This window comes from Eriocheir sinensis, chromosome 45 (assembly GCF_024679095.1).
Source record: "Eriocheir sinensis breed Jianghai 21 chromosome 45, ASM2467909v1, whole genome shotgun sequence".
NCBI classification, from domain to species: domain Eukaryota; kingdom Metazoa; phylum Arthropoda; class Malacostraca; order Decapoda; family Varunidae; genus Eriocheir; species Eriocheir sinensis.
Window position 1 is genome coordinate 3008211 of NC_066553.1, and position 13109 is coordinate 3021319.

Below are 13109 nucleotides of genomic sequence, written 5' to 3' on the forward strand. Positions count from 1 at the left end.
TGTATGGCTTACATTGTTTCAAGCAGAATCCGTGTTTTGTGTTCTTAAACTGCAAGATTCTCTAAATCCCTCACTCCATGTAATATGGATTGCACACGGACATGCTTCTTCATCTCTCTAACACTCATTCCTTCAATATATTCAACCCAAATAATTTAATGTCTTCACACCACTGATCTAAATTTCTTCTACATTCCCATGATTCATAGAAATATAGAGGAATTTCAAGTGTCACCTAATACATTTTAAATTTGTAAACGCTCCAAGGTTTGTCAACATATATTGTTGCTGACGATAATGAAGGAAAATTAATACCTTAAGCATCTTCTTGCAGTGTGGGTAGTTCATGCCGCTGAACTCTCCCGTGATGCCGTCATTCCTCACATCTCCACAAAACTGAGCGCCACTGGAGGTCTTCATGGGGGAGGCTTGGGTGCCTGTGGTTGGGCTCTTGTACACAACATTGGTGTAGTCTTTCTCCTTTGGAATGGAGTTGCCTGGAACAACTTTCTTCTTTATCACACTGACATCTCTTTCTTTGCGTGAGGTTTCTCTGGAAAATATTTGGAGGTATGTGTGTATACAATTTTACTGAGCTTACCTTCTTAGAATAAAGTTTTCATTTGAAAACCATCAAATAATTTGCCTACTTAATTATATCCGTGATAAATGACGCCTCCAGGCTCAGGCAGGCCCGTAATTTTGGCAATTATTTAGGGGGACTAGAGGGCATCATAGGTTCATGAGTTGGGGGGGTGACTTCCTTGAGGCTTGCGATCCCTCTCGTAGGGAAGGTCTCTGGATTCTTAGCTCGTCCTCAGCCTATAGGTGAATTGACATACCTGGCCATGCAGCCTAGTAACACATTTTCATCAAAATCGTCATCCTCCTCTTCATCTTCATTCGTCCACATGTTGGAAGGCTTGGAGGGAACTTTTGTCATAGGTGCCACCTCATTGCTCCTTGGAGTACTAACTAGATTCTGCAAAAGGTCATTTACTTTGAGCAACACTTTGAAGTTAATTTAAATGACAGTTAATGCAGGCAAGAATAAGGTAATGGTATTAGAAAGTACAAGAGAGCAGACCAGTGACTTTGCAAAGCCATGCAGAGTTAGGGCAGAGTATGACAGCATGTAAACTCTGGTTGGGGGAAGAGAGGATAAAGTGATTAAACTGAAAATTTATGGCAGTTCTATGTAAATATGAAAGCATGGAGGGTAAAGTATGGGAGAGAGAAGTGAAGGGCAGACAGGTAAGAAGGAAGTAAAAGTACAATAGGCTTTCAATAGTATTGCTCACTAAGATGTCTGCCTCCATTTGGGAAGTCTGCTCCATTAACCTCACCCACTCAGCAATTGTTATTAGTCATTATTATTATCCTTATTATTAGAAATATTTTTACTTTTACTACCTCTACTACTACTGTTACTACAACAACTTGACTTGCTCAGCCTATGTGATCACCAGGGGATTTACTAAACTCCATATAGGTAACAGGGGGCAACACTGTGCCATCCAGCTCATCAGCATGAAGATGGAAATACACTACTACTACCTTTCTGCCCATGGCACCGATAGGCTTTCTTGGTGGGGCCTGATGGTCAGCCCCAGCCTATTGTGGTGCAAGCAAGTGTTTATAGTTTATACTTATACTGGTGCCATCTTGCTTGGCTCATGCTGCCCCCCAGAGGTCATCTTTGAGCCTCTCTTTAGAGAGAATCTAGAGTCCGGGTTGATAGGTGTTTTTCTGGACAGCATGTGGGTACCATTAGGCCACTCGGCGATGACTGAAAAATCCCAGCTTGTGGCACCGGCACGAACCCACGTCATCCTGGACGCATTGCCATCATGCTAACTACTCAGCCACTGAGGCAAGTATTGTAATATATTTCATTTAAATAATGCAAACAACTTTGCATGAAAATACACCAAAGAAAGTATTGCTCAATGATTATTTTTTGCAAAACAAAGCCATTGTCAGGAAAACCTAGAAATTCCAGATGCTTCTCATTACCCTTTTATCAAGCTGGTAGTAAGGTGATGGATATCTATGCTACAGAATTAACTAAGCAAAGTTTTCAACTGTTACAGCTTTTTTTTTTAAATATTAAAAATAAATGTTGAAATGTAACACATGACATCATCCATTTGATGAGAATAGTCAATGTTGTTCATTTTATTTGGAACACTTGCAGTAAGGCTACTGCAAGCTACCCTCCTATGAAGTCAGTGTCTTGACCTCTTGACTAAGGAAACATCTGCTGGTTTGATAGCATGTCAGTGCCCTCTGTCAGAGTTCCGAAGAGTAAACATCAGCTGCTTTCACCTGAAGGATGGTGTCTTGAAATGTTACATGCCATAATCATTTCTCTATTTAAAATCTTTAAAACTGAAGAGGACACGTTTGAAACATACTATTATCTAATACTTTAGTGAAGTTCATGTCATTGGAAGCCTGAGTTTATTCACCTTGGCCTCAGCTCGATTGAAAAAATGGCAAGAACCAGTGGAAGTTGACTATAATAGTTTTTTCCTATAATAGTTTCCTGTTGCAAGAAATAAGGAAAGATGAGCAATGTTTTCTTCAGTTACATTACCAAAGATATTATTTGAATTATTTGGATAATATATTGTAGTACTTTGCCTCAACCCCTATAGAGAAGCAAATGAGAGGCATTGCATTTTCGTCTCCTTCATGCCAAGGAGCTGTATACAGTGCTGCCCCCTGCCAAAATTCAGCCTGGAAAGTCCCCCGATGTATACAATGATGGTGGATTGAAGACTCAAATCAGCCTTTACCTCCTTGGGTCCCCCGATGCCTCTTTCTGGCACTCCTGGCCTTCCGGTTTCAATCAGATCATCTTCCGTTATGTCGTCAGGAGGAAATTCATCATCATTTGCACTACTGAGTATTTTTGTAGTACTGGCAGGCGCTGCAAAACAAGTGGCAATAAGCGAAACGATATTACCATTAGTAACTTCCCTGCTAGTGCTTAAAGCTCATATATGTACATTTTTTTTCGTGAGATTGATGAATGCAATTTGTGCACAGTAAAAGAAATGAACAGGAGCCACACATCATTTGATTTTGGGAGTTACAAGAATGGAAACAAAACTGCTAAAGTTTTTTCATTCTTTCATTCTTAAAGAGGACCATCCCTTTATTATCACAAGATGGGAAATGTGAAAATGATAATAAAGATAAATAAATGTTCAAAACTTGGCTGCCAAAATATCATGAAAAATTTGGCTATATACTTACCAAAAGTAGTGTTCTTAGGCTGAGGACGAACTAAGAATCCGGAGACCCCAATGGGCTGAGTTACTCCTAACCGTCCGACGCTGTTAGGCAAAGACTTGAGGGTAGGTGTCCCACAATCACTGTTGCCCCCACACACCGAGGCACCAGCATTCACAGCCCTAGAGGTGATACTTGGACTAAACATGGGCTTTGTGTTCATGGCTTTCAGTCCACTTGTGTTCATGGCTTTCAGTCCACTTGTGTTAATGGCTTTCAGTCCACTTTCGCTGCCTGGAGATGAAGAATTGTTGGAATCCGATTCAAAGTCTCTATGCTTTCCAAATGAGAACTTGCGGTGTGGAGGGGCCTGTGGCGTTTTAAATGACACACTAGCATTAGTCTGCTGGGGCTCAGGGAATGTACACTTTGCTGCACTATTTGAAACTTCACTAAATTTTGTTACATTTGGTATATTTCTGGAGCCACAAGGAATGCTTTTTGTGTTGGATTGTTGTGCTTGAGCATTGACCTCTTTACTTAAAATACTTGGAGATGAAATACTAGGCGATTCAAACAGTTTTTTACATGTGCCATTTTTCTGAGATTCAAAGGAGCTGGTGTTCAACACAGGTGATGCTTTACTGCCTGCTTCTTTCACCTTGTGGGGATCAGGCTTATAGCTCAAATCTCTAGCAAAGGTTTTTCCACTTTCCCTTTGGTCCAACAATCTGTAGTGTTTGTCGTTGGGGCTGAGGCAGAGTGGACTAATGTTTGCACGGGCCTGAGGTTCAGTTTCATTTATTGATAAATTCTTTTTCTGCAACTCTTTATAGTTTTTCAAACAATTCATTATTTTATTGTATGCAATGATTGCCTTTTCATGTTCAGCAGTGTCATACGAAGGAATCTTCTCCAAAGTTTCCATTGGCAAACTCATCAAGAGCTTCGCCATGATGTTAAGTATGGACGTTTTGAGACCAGCAAGAATAGAGAAGTCCTCATCCTCAAACTCCAAAATCTGGAAAGAAAATATAAATAAATGATTACTCAAATAATTGCATTAAAAATATCTAAGCTTTCCCCTTAAATTCACAGCAAAATTACCTTGTCATTTCTTCTAATGAAGTATAAATCAATAAACAATTACAAAATGAATATATTCATATAGAATTTGAGGGGGGCAAAATAGATCTGTTTTTGTTTATTCTAAGCAAAGAATGAACCGTGATGAATAAAACTCTGCACCACCAAATGACTGAGCCACACACTGTCCTTCTGATCAACAGATTATATCAGATCACAGGAAATGCTACTTTTTTTTTTTTTTTTTTAGCTTCCCTTCAACCTAGACTGCACTAATGTCATCTATTTTTTTAAACTAACTACATTTTATATCTTACTAGCTTATCAAAATTCAAGACTTTTCTATTCCTCATTCCATTCTTGAAGTTAATAATAATTCTTACTAATAATGTCGTCCAGCTTCTCTTAATAAATTTAGTCTAAAGTCCTGAGAACCACTCCAGCAGTTCTTTAGAATCACCTGTACTGAGCAACGCTTCCCTCTGTTACTTGAGTATTGTCCCCTACTCTTACTGTTTTGGTTTAATTTGTTTAACCCGGTAGCAGCAAGGATCATGTTTCTTAATGGTCCCTTCAACCGAGAATAATGAGGAAAAATCACCCTTCACACAAACCATTTCATAATATATATCAAAGCATTTGTGATCAGATTATGTATCATCTATTTTTGGGGGTAAATATCATGGCACAAATTTGGCCCGACGCTGCTACACGATGAAGCCACAAATTTGGCCCATCGCTGATACCAGGTTAAGTGGAACATTAGCATTATCTTGTGTAAGAATGTGTTGATATTTCATGGATGTGGCAATTTTCATAATGTAATTGAATCAAGAAATGCAAAGAATGTTCATTTTCTTCCAAACAAGAGATCAGCAAATCAGCACATTTCATAACCTATCTACGAAGTGTGAGTGCAAAAAACTTAGATAACATGACATTTCCAAATTTAAAAAAACCAGAAAAACACGTCAGTTGAGGGTGAAGTAATGTCCTATAAGTGTGCACTGTGAAGTAACTTAGATATATTATAAGTGCATCCATGGTGTGAAGTATAGTATGTCACTCTAGGTTTTATTTATATTTTTCTTATGGGAGATGGGATATTTGCAGCTTCAAATCAATGTTTGCAGCATTTATTATATATCATCAACTAATCTCTCTTATTTAGGTTTCTTATGATCAACACAACTACTTCATCATGTGTATGCATTGGTTAGAAAGGATTTGAGAATGAAGTATTTATAGAATAAGTTTTTTTAAACCGGTAGCAGCGGGGATCATGTTTCTTAATGGTCCCTCTAAGCGAGAAAAATGAGAAAAAATCATCACTCACACAAACCATTTCATAATATATATCAAAGCATTTGTGATCAGTTTATGTATCATCTATTTTGGGGGTTTAAATCATGGCACAAATTTGGCCCGTCGCTGCTACACAGTAAAGCCACAAATTTGGCCCGTCGTTGCTACCGGGTTAAACTGAAGTTGCACAGAAATAATTGTGCATGCACTACTCAATTTAATGGACTGATTAAAACTTGCTTCTGCTCATCTGCTGCAATTCCATTACTATGAGTGACACAGATGCTTTGGGCACCGTGCATCAGGTTTGTCTACATCTGCTCAGGCTGCGCTGTGCTCTGCCACACATACTGTTCACTCAGAATTGTATACTGTACTAGTATATATAATTTCCTTTAACAATAAACTATACTTATAAATGATGATTTAGTGGAAAATGGAAAATGCTCTCCACTTAATTAAAGTTGCCTCAATCAAATTCCAATAAATTAAGGTTACTGTGTCTAGTTAAGAAATTACTATAAATAACTAAATGAATAAATTGACTCATATACCCAAAAAAACTTACCCTAAAAATTGGATGTTTTAAAATTTTGTCCGCACTTGTAACTTCTAAGGGAGACCCAAAGATCTTTATGGAGGCAGCTGCTGGTTGCTTTGTGCTCTGTGGGACTGAAACACATTTTTAAATATCTTTGGATAAATTATAACCAATTATTATAAGTAATGGCAAATCTAGAGAGGATCTTACTTCTACTGCACTTACCTTTTAGAAAAAAAATATACTACCAAAATTACATTTATATGAACATATTACATGAATAGGAGTGGTGAAACTATTAAAAGAAACTTGTATCTATATACTACTTACCTGGGAATGTAGGCAATGCAACATTTTCAACCTTGGCTTGAGTGCTGCGAAGTAATGTTGGAGGGGAGGGGAGTCCACAGTCTATGTAATCAGATTGAGTCTGCAAAACAAAACATACAGTAAACCTTCAGTTATCCGGGTGCACCGTATCCGACCTCGCCCGTATCCGGGAGTTTTAAAAAATGGAATTGCCATGGCCAAAATAAAATATGAAATGGGAAAGGACAAAATTTCTCAAACCAAATAAAATTATATGCGCTGTTCTGAATAATGCAATACAAATTTTCTATATCAAATTCTATTCATCTAATTATTATTATTATTATTATTTTTTTTTTTTTTTTTTTTTTTTTGTCCAAATACGTTACCTCAACTTTAGTCTACAAAAATGGTATGTTATGAAGATACCTGGCTATTAAGGGTCTGAAAGAAGTCTTGAGATGGAGCCACCACATCTTGGGTTGCATTAGGGACTGCACTTGTACTGGCAGCGGTCTGCTGACAATTATAGGACTCCACATCTGGTCCCATGTCACTTTCACTGAAGTCATCGTCAAAGAAATCATCATCTTCAATGATAAATCCATTTTCTGACTCTTCATCAATCTGTAAATCATAAGTATATCAAGTTAGTGAAGATCACACTTCCTAGATCTTAGGGTACCAATGACAACAATTATCACTATGCATCTCTACATACTAATCCATCTGTGTCTCTATGGAGCCATCAATCCATCTATATTAACAGCTTTAATTCAGATTCTTTCTGCATTTCCATATGCCATGGTGGTCAGTCAAGGCAAGTCTCAAGTTCTACCAGTTTAAACACTCTTTTTGGAGTAACACCACTATTCACACTTTTCTCTCATCCGTGCAGTCTTCATCTCTGCCAGTCAATGTGTCTAAGGGCCACCTAATGCCTACCTTTTTAAATGATTTTCAGTTCTGTAAATGGGCAAACATTCTCAAGAATCTATCCAATTCAATGGATAGAATATTTACCCCAGAAAAGTGTTACAACATCTTTTTCAACATTTTAATTTACATTCCTTAGAAAGGGGGAGGGTGGAAGGCAACCTGAATTAAGTCTAACTTGTTTAGTTAAAATGGGATTATGAAGGTAGTACCAAAGTCCTTACATCACTTTGTTATGGGTAGTAATTAGATAAACCTAATTTCAAGAACCTACAAATAGGTTTGTAGATCAGTGGACACTTGGCAACAATATGGCAAGTAGAAATCCAACAAAAGTTTCAAAAGAGGTTGGATATGTTCATGATTGGCTGGCAGTTGGTAACTGGCTTACAACAGCTGCTGTGTCTTCACTGTCTTGACTAGCTAGTCTCATGGAGGCTCCTTGTTTCCTTGAGTTCTGAGTTTTGGTGAGCATTTTAGCCTTGCTAAGCAGTTTTTGACATCATTCAGTATCCATCTACATCTATGTGAAAGTGGAAAGTACAGAATGTATATATTCTTGAAATTGTGTGAACACTACACCCTCAAAAAATACTCAAAAGAACATTAGCTCTACACTAAAGTAGCTATTCACTTATCCTATTCACCAAGCAGGTAATAATAAAAGGCTTATGCAAACAAAAAGAATGGACTGATTTACAGGGGTATGCAGTCATGGTGCCACAACTACTGGACATGTGGCATAAACAAGAAAATATAAAGGTATGTAGTATAATACAAAATAAGACTAAACAGAGACACAGAGACAGTCACAGAAACAAGCACACACCTGTTTTTTAATGGGTGATGAGTCTTCTATTGTTTCTTCAAGGTCGTCATCATCATCTGACACAATGATTTGACTTGTTGATTTACGAATTGCTTGCACAGTTTTCTCGTCTTCCTCATCAATTTCTTCTTTGGCTTTCTTATTCACTGTATGTTTTTCCACAGACTTTGCTGTAATATTTTTTATTAAAAATATTGACCAATATATTTCTGGAAGAGCATGATTTACCCACAAACACTTCATGCCAAATAACCCTAAAGTAGCCCAACATGAAAATCCACATTGACCTAACTAAACTTTGAGAAACATCATCAGATACAATTAGCCCATCAAATGCATGCCCTTCCATAAAAAGACGAACTGTCCACCCCCTACTGGGCAGCAAAGAGCCCACCACTCTGTCAGGGAATACAGTAGGATTTTTTCCTGAGACCTAAACCCCTTGGCACTTTGTATGGAGGACCCAAGATAAAACTTTTGAGTCCCAAGAATAACCTTGCATGTTCCATGTACAATATTGACTCCAATTCACTGACTTCAGTCCATCATTGACAAAAGAGCAAAAAACAATGATTTAAGTGCATAAGGTTCATAAGGTCTAACTTTGCTGTTTAAAGTCACCAAGGTCATGTGTGCAAAACCGCTATTAATGAGACTTACAATCTGCACCATGTAAGTTAATGCAATGTACTGGAGGTTTGGGTGAAAACTTTTCCCTCTGTTTTGAGATTTTTGTCAGCAGATCACTCAGAAGACCCCGTTAGTTATGATAGTGCCACAGCATAGATGCTATTTTCCTGCAATGATAATAATTAAAGTGACAACAGGACCAACAACATGAGGCTAGTGATAATAAAGGAAAACACATTTTAGAGTTTACCCTTAAAATATGTTGGAATGCTGATGTTCTGAAAATCATCATCATCATCATCATCTTCAAGATTTGTCCTGGATGGACCTGCTAACGGCGACCTGCAAAAAACAAAAGTTAATAGAATGTTCATTTATGTAAAAAAAATAATGCCACATACTAGTGCATTCTTTAGCCTTTCAACATACTTTTCGTGAATTGAAGTAGACATCCTATAGTCGGTTCACCCAAGTCTGAAGTGTGCATTATCGCGTAACGGCAACCTGCAGCCACACGGCGTGTCCGATTTCGTGGATAATATATGCTAGCCTACGCATAGTAAACAGTCGTCAGTGTCAATAATATGCAGGCAGCAATAACAAATACCGTCAATTACAGTTGATTTTGATTTAGAAAAATATTAGTAATGTTGAAATTAGCTGTTTTATTAATATAAAGCCTACTAACTTTCTTGGTGGTGGACAGCGCCAAGGCTGTTTAATAATCATAATCAGCAATCTTGTAAATTAACAAAACAGCTATTTGTGACATTACTAATACTTTTAACTCATAATTGACCATAAGTGATGGTATTTGTTATTGCTGCCTGCATATTATTGACACTGACAGCTGTTTACTATCCGTAGGCTAGCATACAGAATCCACAAAATCGGACACACTGTGTGGCTGCAGGTTGCCGTTGCACGATAATGCACACTTTAGACTCCGGTGAACCGACAATAGTAAGCAATACTGCTTAAAATTAATTGTACTCATTCTAATTCTAATCAAAGTTCTGAAACATATTTTGGAGCACTGTGAATGTAAAGCAAAATAAGGACAATAATTCATGCACCATGTTCATAAAACTATTCAATGAAAATATCTAAATAAATATAAATCTTAACCCTTTCAATACGGTCATGCAGACGTCAGTGTCACAGTATGGAAGGGGTTAAGAAGAAATGGAAGACGATTAATCCTCTTCCATTTCCTTTCAAGAGGTTTAGAAGAGGATGAAGAGGTTTAAAAGAGGATTAACCCTTTCCATACAGTGACGCCGACGTCGGGTTAACAGTAAAAACATGAATAACTGGCATTGGCAAGATTACAAAAATGTTTTGAAAACATTGCTTATTATCATAAATGTTATTTCTTATTCATGGGACATGGTGATATCACTGAAACACAATTCCTCTTTATATAATATTTTGATGCCTTTAAAAGCAAGAACATGAATCAAGAATCCCTAGTTATCCAGTTACTAGCAACAGATCAGCCTACTTACACAGCAGCAACTGGACGGCCAGCCGCAGTCCTAATGTTAGCCAATGAACTTCTTTGGTTCATTTGATTTGGACTGCTTTGAGAGCGCGAGAAGAAGTCATTGAGACGTCGTTGACGAGGGGAAAGGCGTTTTGCTCCTCTCCATCTGGACTGAGACATCTTGGAGAAAAAAAATTCATTATAAGTCGAGAAGATTAAAAACTGTTTGTTTAGAAGACTCATCAATCACTTCTCAACAGGATCCTCTCCCTCAATACAAGACCGTCTAAGATGCAGCAAAAAGCATAACATGGGAAAAAGCAGCAATATGAATATCTTACTAAATTAGACAAACTGCAGTGGACAAAAAGGGAAAAAATCTGTTACAGCTGAATTCAGCATCTTATTTTGTTACCCTTCTGTTTCTAAGCTTCCAAAGAAAAGCATCAGAAAGAATGAGAAGTACCATATTTTGTGGCATAAAAAGTGATCCGGTGTATATTGCACAGCCTAAACTTTAACCCCTAAAGGTCAGGGGTGCATAGAGAAAATGGTTCTCCCCGTACGGCAATGTTCTGACGTTTTCCCGAAAATTGATCACTTTCCATTATCAATTTCAAGGCCCTTTCAGCCTTAGCCCCGATGACCTTGAGTCATGGCACATGGCTGTTTTAGGGTGGTTAGCGATGGTATGCTTGGTTAGCGATGGTACGCTTGGTTAGCGATGGTACGCTTGGTTAGCGATTAGCCCACGCATGTGAGACCAGGTTCACCACGTGTGGTTATTTATTTTTTTAGAACACGCAGCCCAACCTATTTGCCGGAGTGTTTAAGTGATTCTGAAAATTTACTCCCCAGAAATTACTCGTTTTCATCTCCCCACCCGAACACCCCGCATTCCCACAGGTCCCCAAGCTTGTTGGGGGTAGAGGGTAGGTGGCATTTGTCTGCCACTTTTTACTAATGTATTATATGTATACAAAGGGTTTTGTGAAGGTTTGGAAGAAAATAGACCAAAATTAAGGCGCCGGAGTTATATTGGACCTTTACCGCAACTAAGTGTGAGCAGTGAAGTAACTATGTGTGTGTAGTGAAGAAACTAAGTGTAGCAGTGAAGTAACTAAATGAAGCAGTGAAGTAACTAACTGTGAGCAGTGAAGTAACTAAGTGTGAGCAGCGAAGTAGCTAACTGTGAGCAGTGAAGTAACTAAGTGTGAGCAGTGAAGTAACTATGTGTGTGTAGTGAAGTACCTATGTGTGTGTAGTGAAGGAACTAAGTATGAGCAGTGAAGTAACTAAGTGTGAGCAGTGAAGTAACTAAGTGTGAGCAGTGAAGTAACTAAGTGTGAGCAGTGAAGTAACTAAGTGTGAGCAGTGAAGTAACTAAGTGTGAGCAGTGAAGTAACTAAGTGTGAGCAGTGAAGTAACTAAGTGTGAGCAGTGAAGTAACTAAGTGTGAGCAGTGAAGTAACTAAGTGTGAGCAGTGAAGTAACTAAGTGTGAGCAGTGAAGTACCTGAGCAGTGAAGTAAAAGGTATGAGCAGTGAAGTAACAAAGTGTACGTGGTGAAGTATAAAAGTGTGAAGAAGAACCAAGGAGGACCTGTAAGAAGCGATAAGAAGCGGAAACCTCAAAGGAAGAAAAAGGTCACCGCCGCGGCCTGCACCACGCGTCCCCCAGCCTGTCCATGGCGACCCTAAATACTTGCAGCGGCGGGGAAGGAGCGTTAGGGTGAGTGTAATAGGTGTGTAGTTTATCAGCACAGCACACCTCTGCCGGCCATGTGGAGCCGCGAAGATAAAATGTGGCGAGTTGTTTTTGGCGCGAGTCGTGGCCGTCACTCCGCACACTTGTCAACAATCACGCGAGAGCCCAATTGTAAGGAATTTCCCTACATCTAGGGTATTTTTCAACCCCCCATGACTCAAAAACTATGCATTTGCGACGCATTTCATCTTTATCACCGCATTCCCCGCAGTCTCAATGGCCCCCTAGCCAATTTTGGTTGCGAGGGGTGAGTATGGGCAAACATTAGAATAATACCCAATTAAATAACTGATTGATTGATAATTTATTGTTGCAGGTAAACAATAAGGGAGAAGTGAGGAACATGCTATCCCAACCCCCAGGCAGGGAAGAATGTGATTATACAACTATTAATACATGTGTAGGAAGCACCATGAAACTAATAAGATCGGGAATTATTTATCCTTTAGTTTTATTTGTTTTACTTCAATCATCTATTGTTATCTTCTTCGTTACCCATGTCCTCAAATGACTGCGTCTTAGAAATTAAGGTTGCGACTGCAGGGTTGGAGTAATTACAATTCAAATTACAATTACATTATTAAAACTTTAAATTGCAATTATAATTACAATTACTCATGTGAAGTTCAATTACAATTACAATAAGACAGTCAATTATAATTACAATTATAATTACTCAGCTTCCAACAGTAAGCTTTGGTTGAAAAGAAAAACACTAGCATCGTGCTGTTGTCATTTATTGAAAAGAGAGATTTTACATAGATTTACATAGAAAATCAGACCACACAGACCCCATGGTCCAGACTTGGTGGTCTGTCCTTAAACCTAAGTGATTTTACATTCATCAGAAGACTCCAAAACGTTGCATTTCTACTCTAGTTAATATTACGTTGAAGGAAGTGACGGTCGAGCTTATTTTTGAAGGAGTCAATCGTGTTGCACTGGACCACTGATGGTGGAAGCTTATTCCATTCTCGCAC

At 38.4% G+C, this 13109-nt stretch overlaps 1 protein-coding gene across 6 annotated transcripts in view; it reads right to left on the bottom strand.

The window, feature by feature from the left end:
• Window positions 1-13109, bottom strand: part of LOC126980879 (recQ-like DNA helicase Blm) — a 28992-nt gene that overhangs the window by 14401 nt on the left and 1482 nt on the right. Inside the window, exons 1-11 of one of the 6 annotated variants that reach the window (XM_050831229.1) lie at window positions 12133-12239; window positions 10385-10542; window positions 9127-9218; window positions 8247-8416; window positions 6911-7108; window positions 6503-6602; window positions 6200-6303; window positions 3265-4261; window positions 2802-2935; window positions 843-982; window positions 316-553 (exon numbers count right to left, since the gene is read on the bottom strand). In XM_050831229.1, coding sequence (XP_050687186.1) covers window positions 316-553; window positions 843-982; window positions 2802-2935; window positions 3265-4261; window positions 6200-6303; window positions 6503-6602; window positions 6911-7108; window positions 8247-8416; window positions 9127-9218; window positions 10385-10542 — 2331 coding nt within the window. In that variant the 5' untranslated portion in view covers window positions 12133-12239. Of the gene's footprint in view, window positions 1-315; window positions 554-842; window positions 983-2801; window positions 2936-3264; window positions 4262-6199; window positions 6304-6502; window positions 6603-6910; window positions 7109-8246; window positions 8417-9126; window positions 9219-10384; window positions 10543-12070; window positions 12240-13109 lie in introns of those variants that run through there. The other 5 variants (XM_050831228.1, XM_050831230.1, XM_050831227.1 and 2 more) reach the window with 5 other exon arrangements.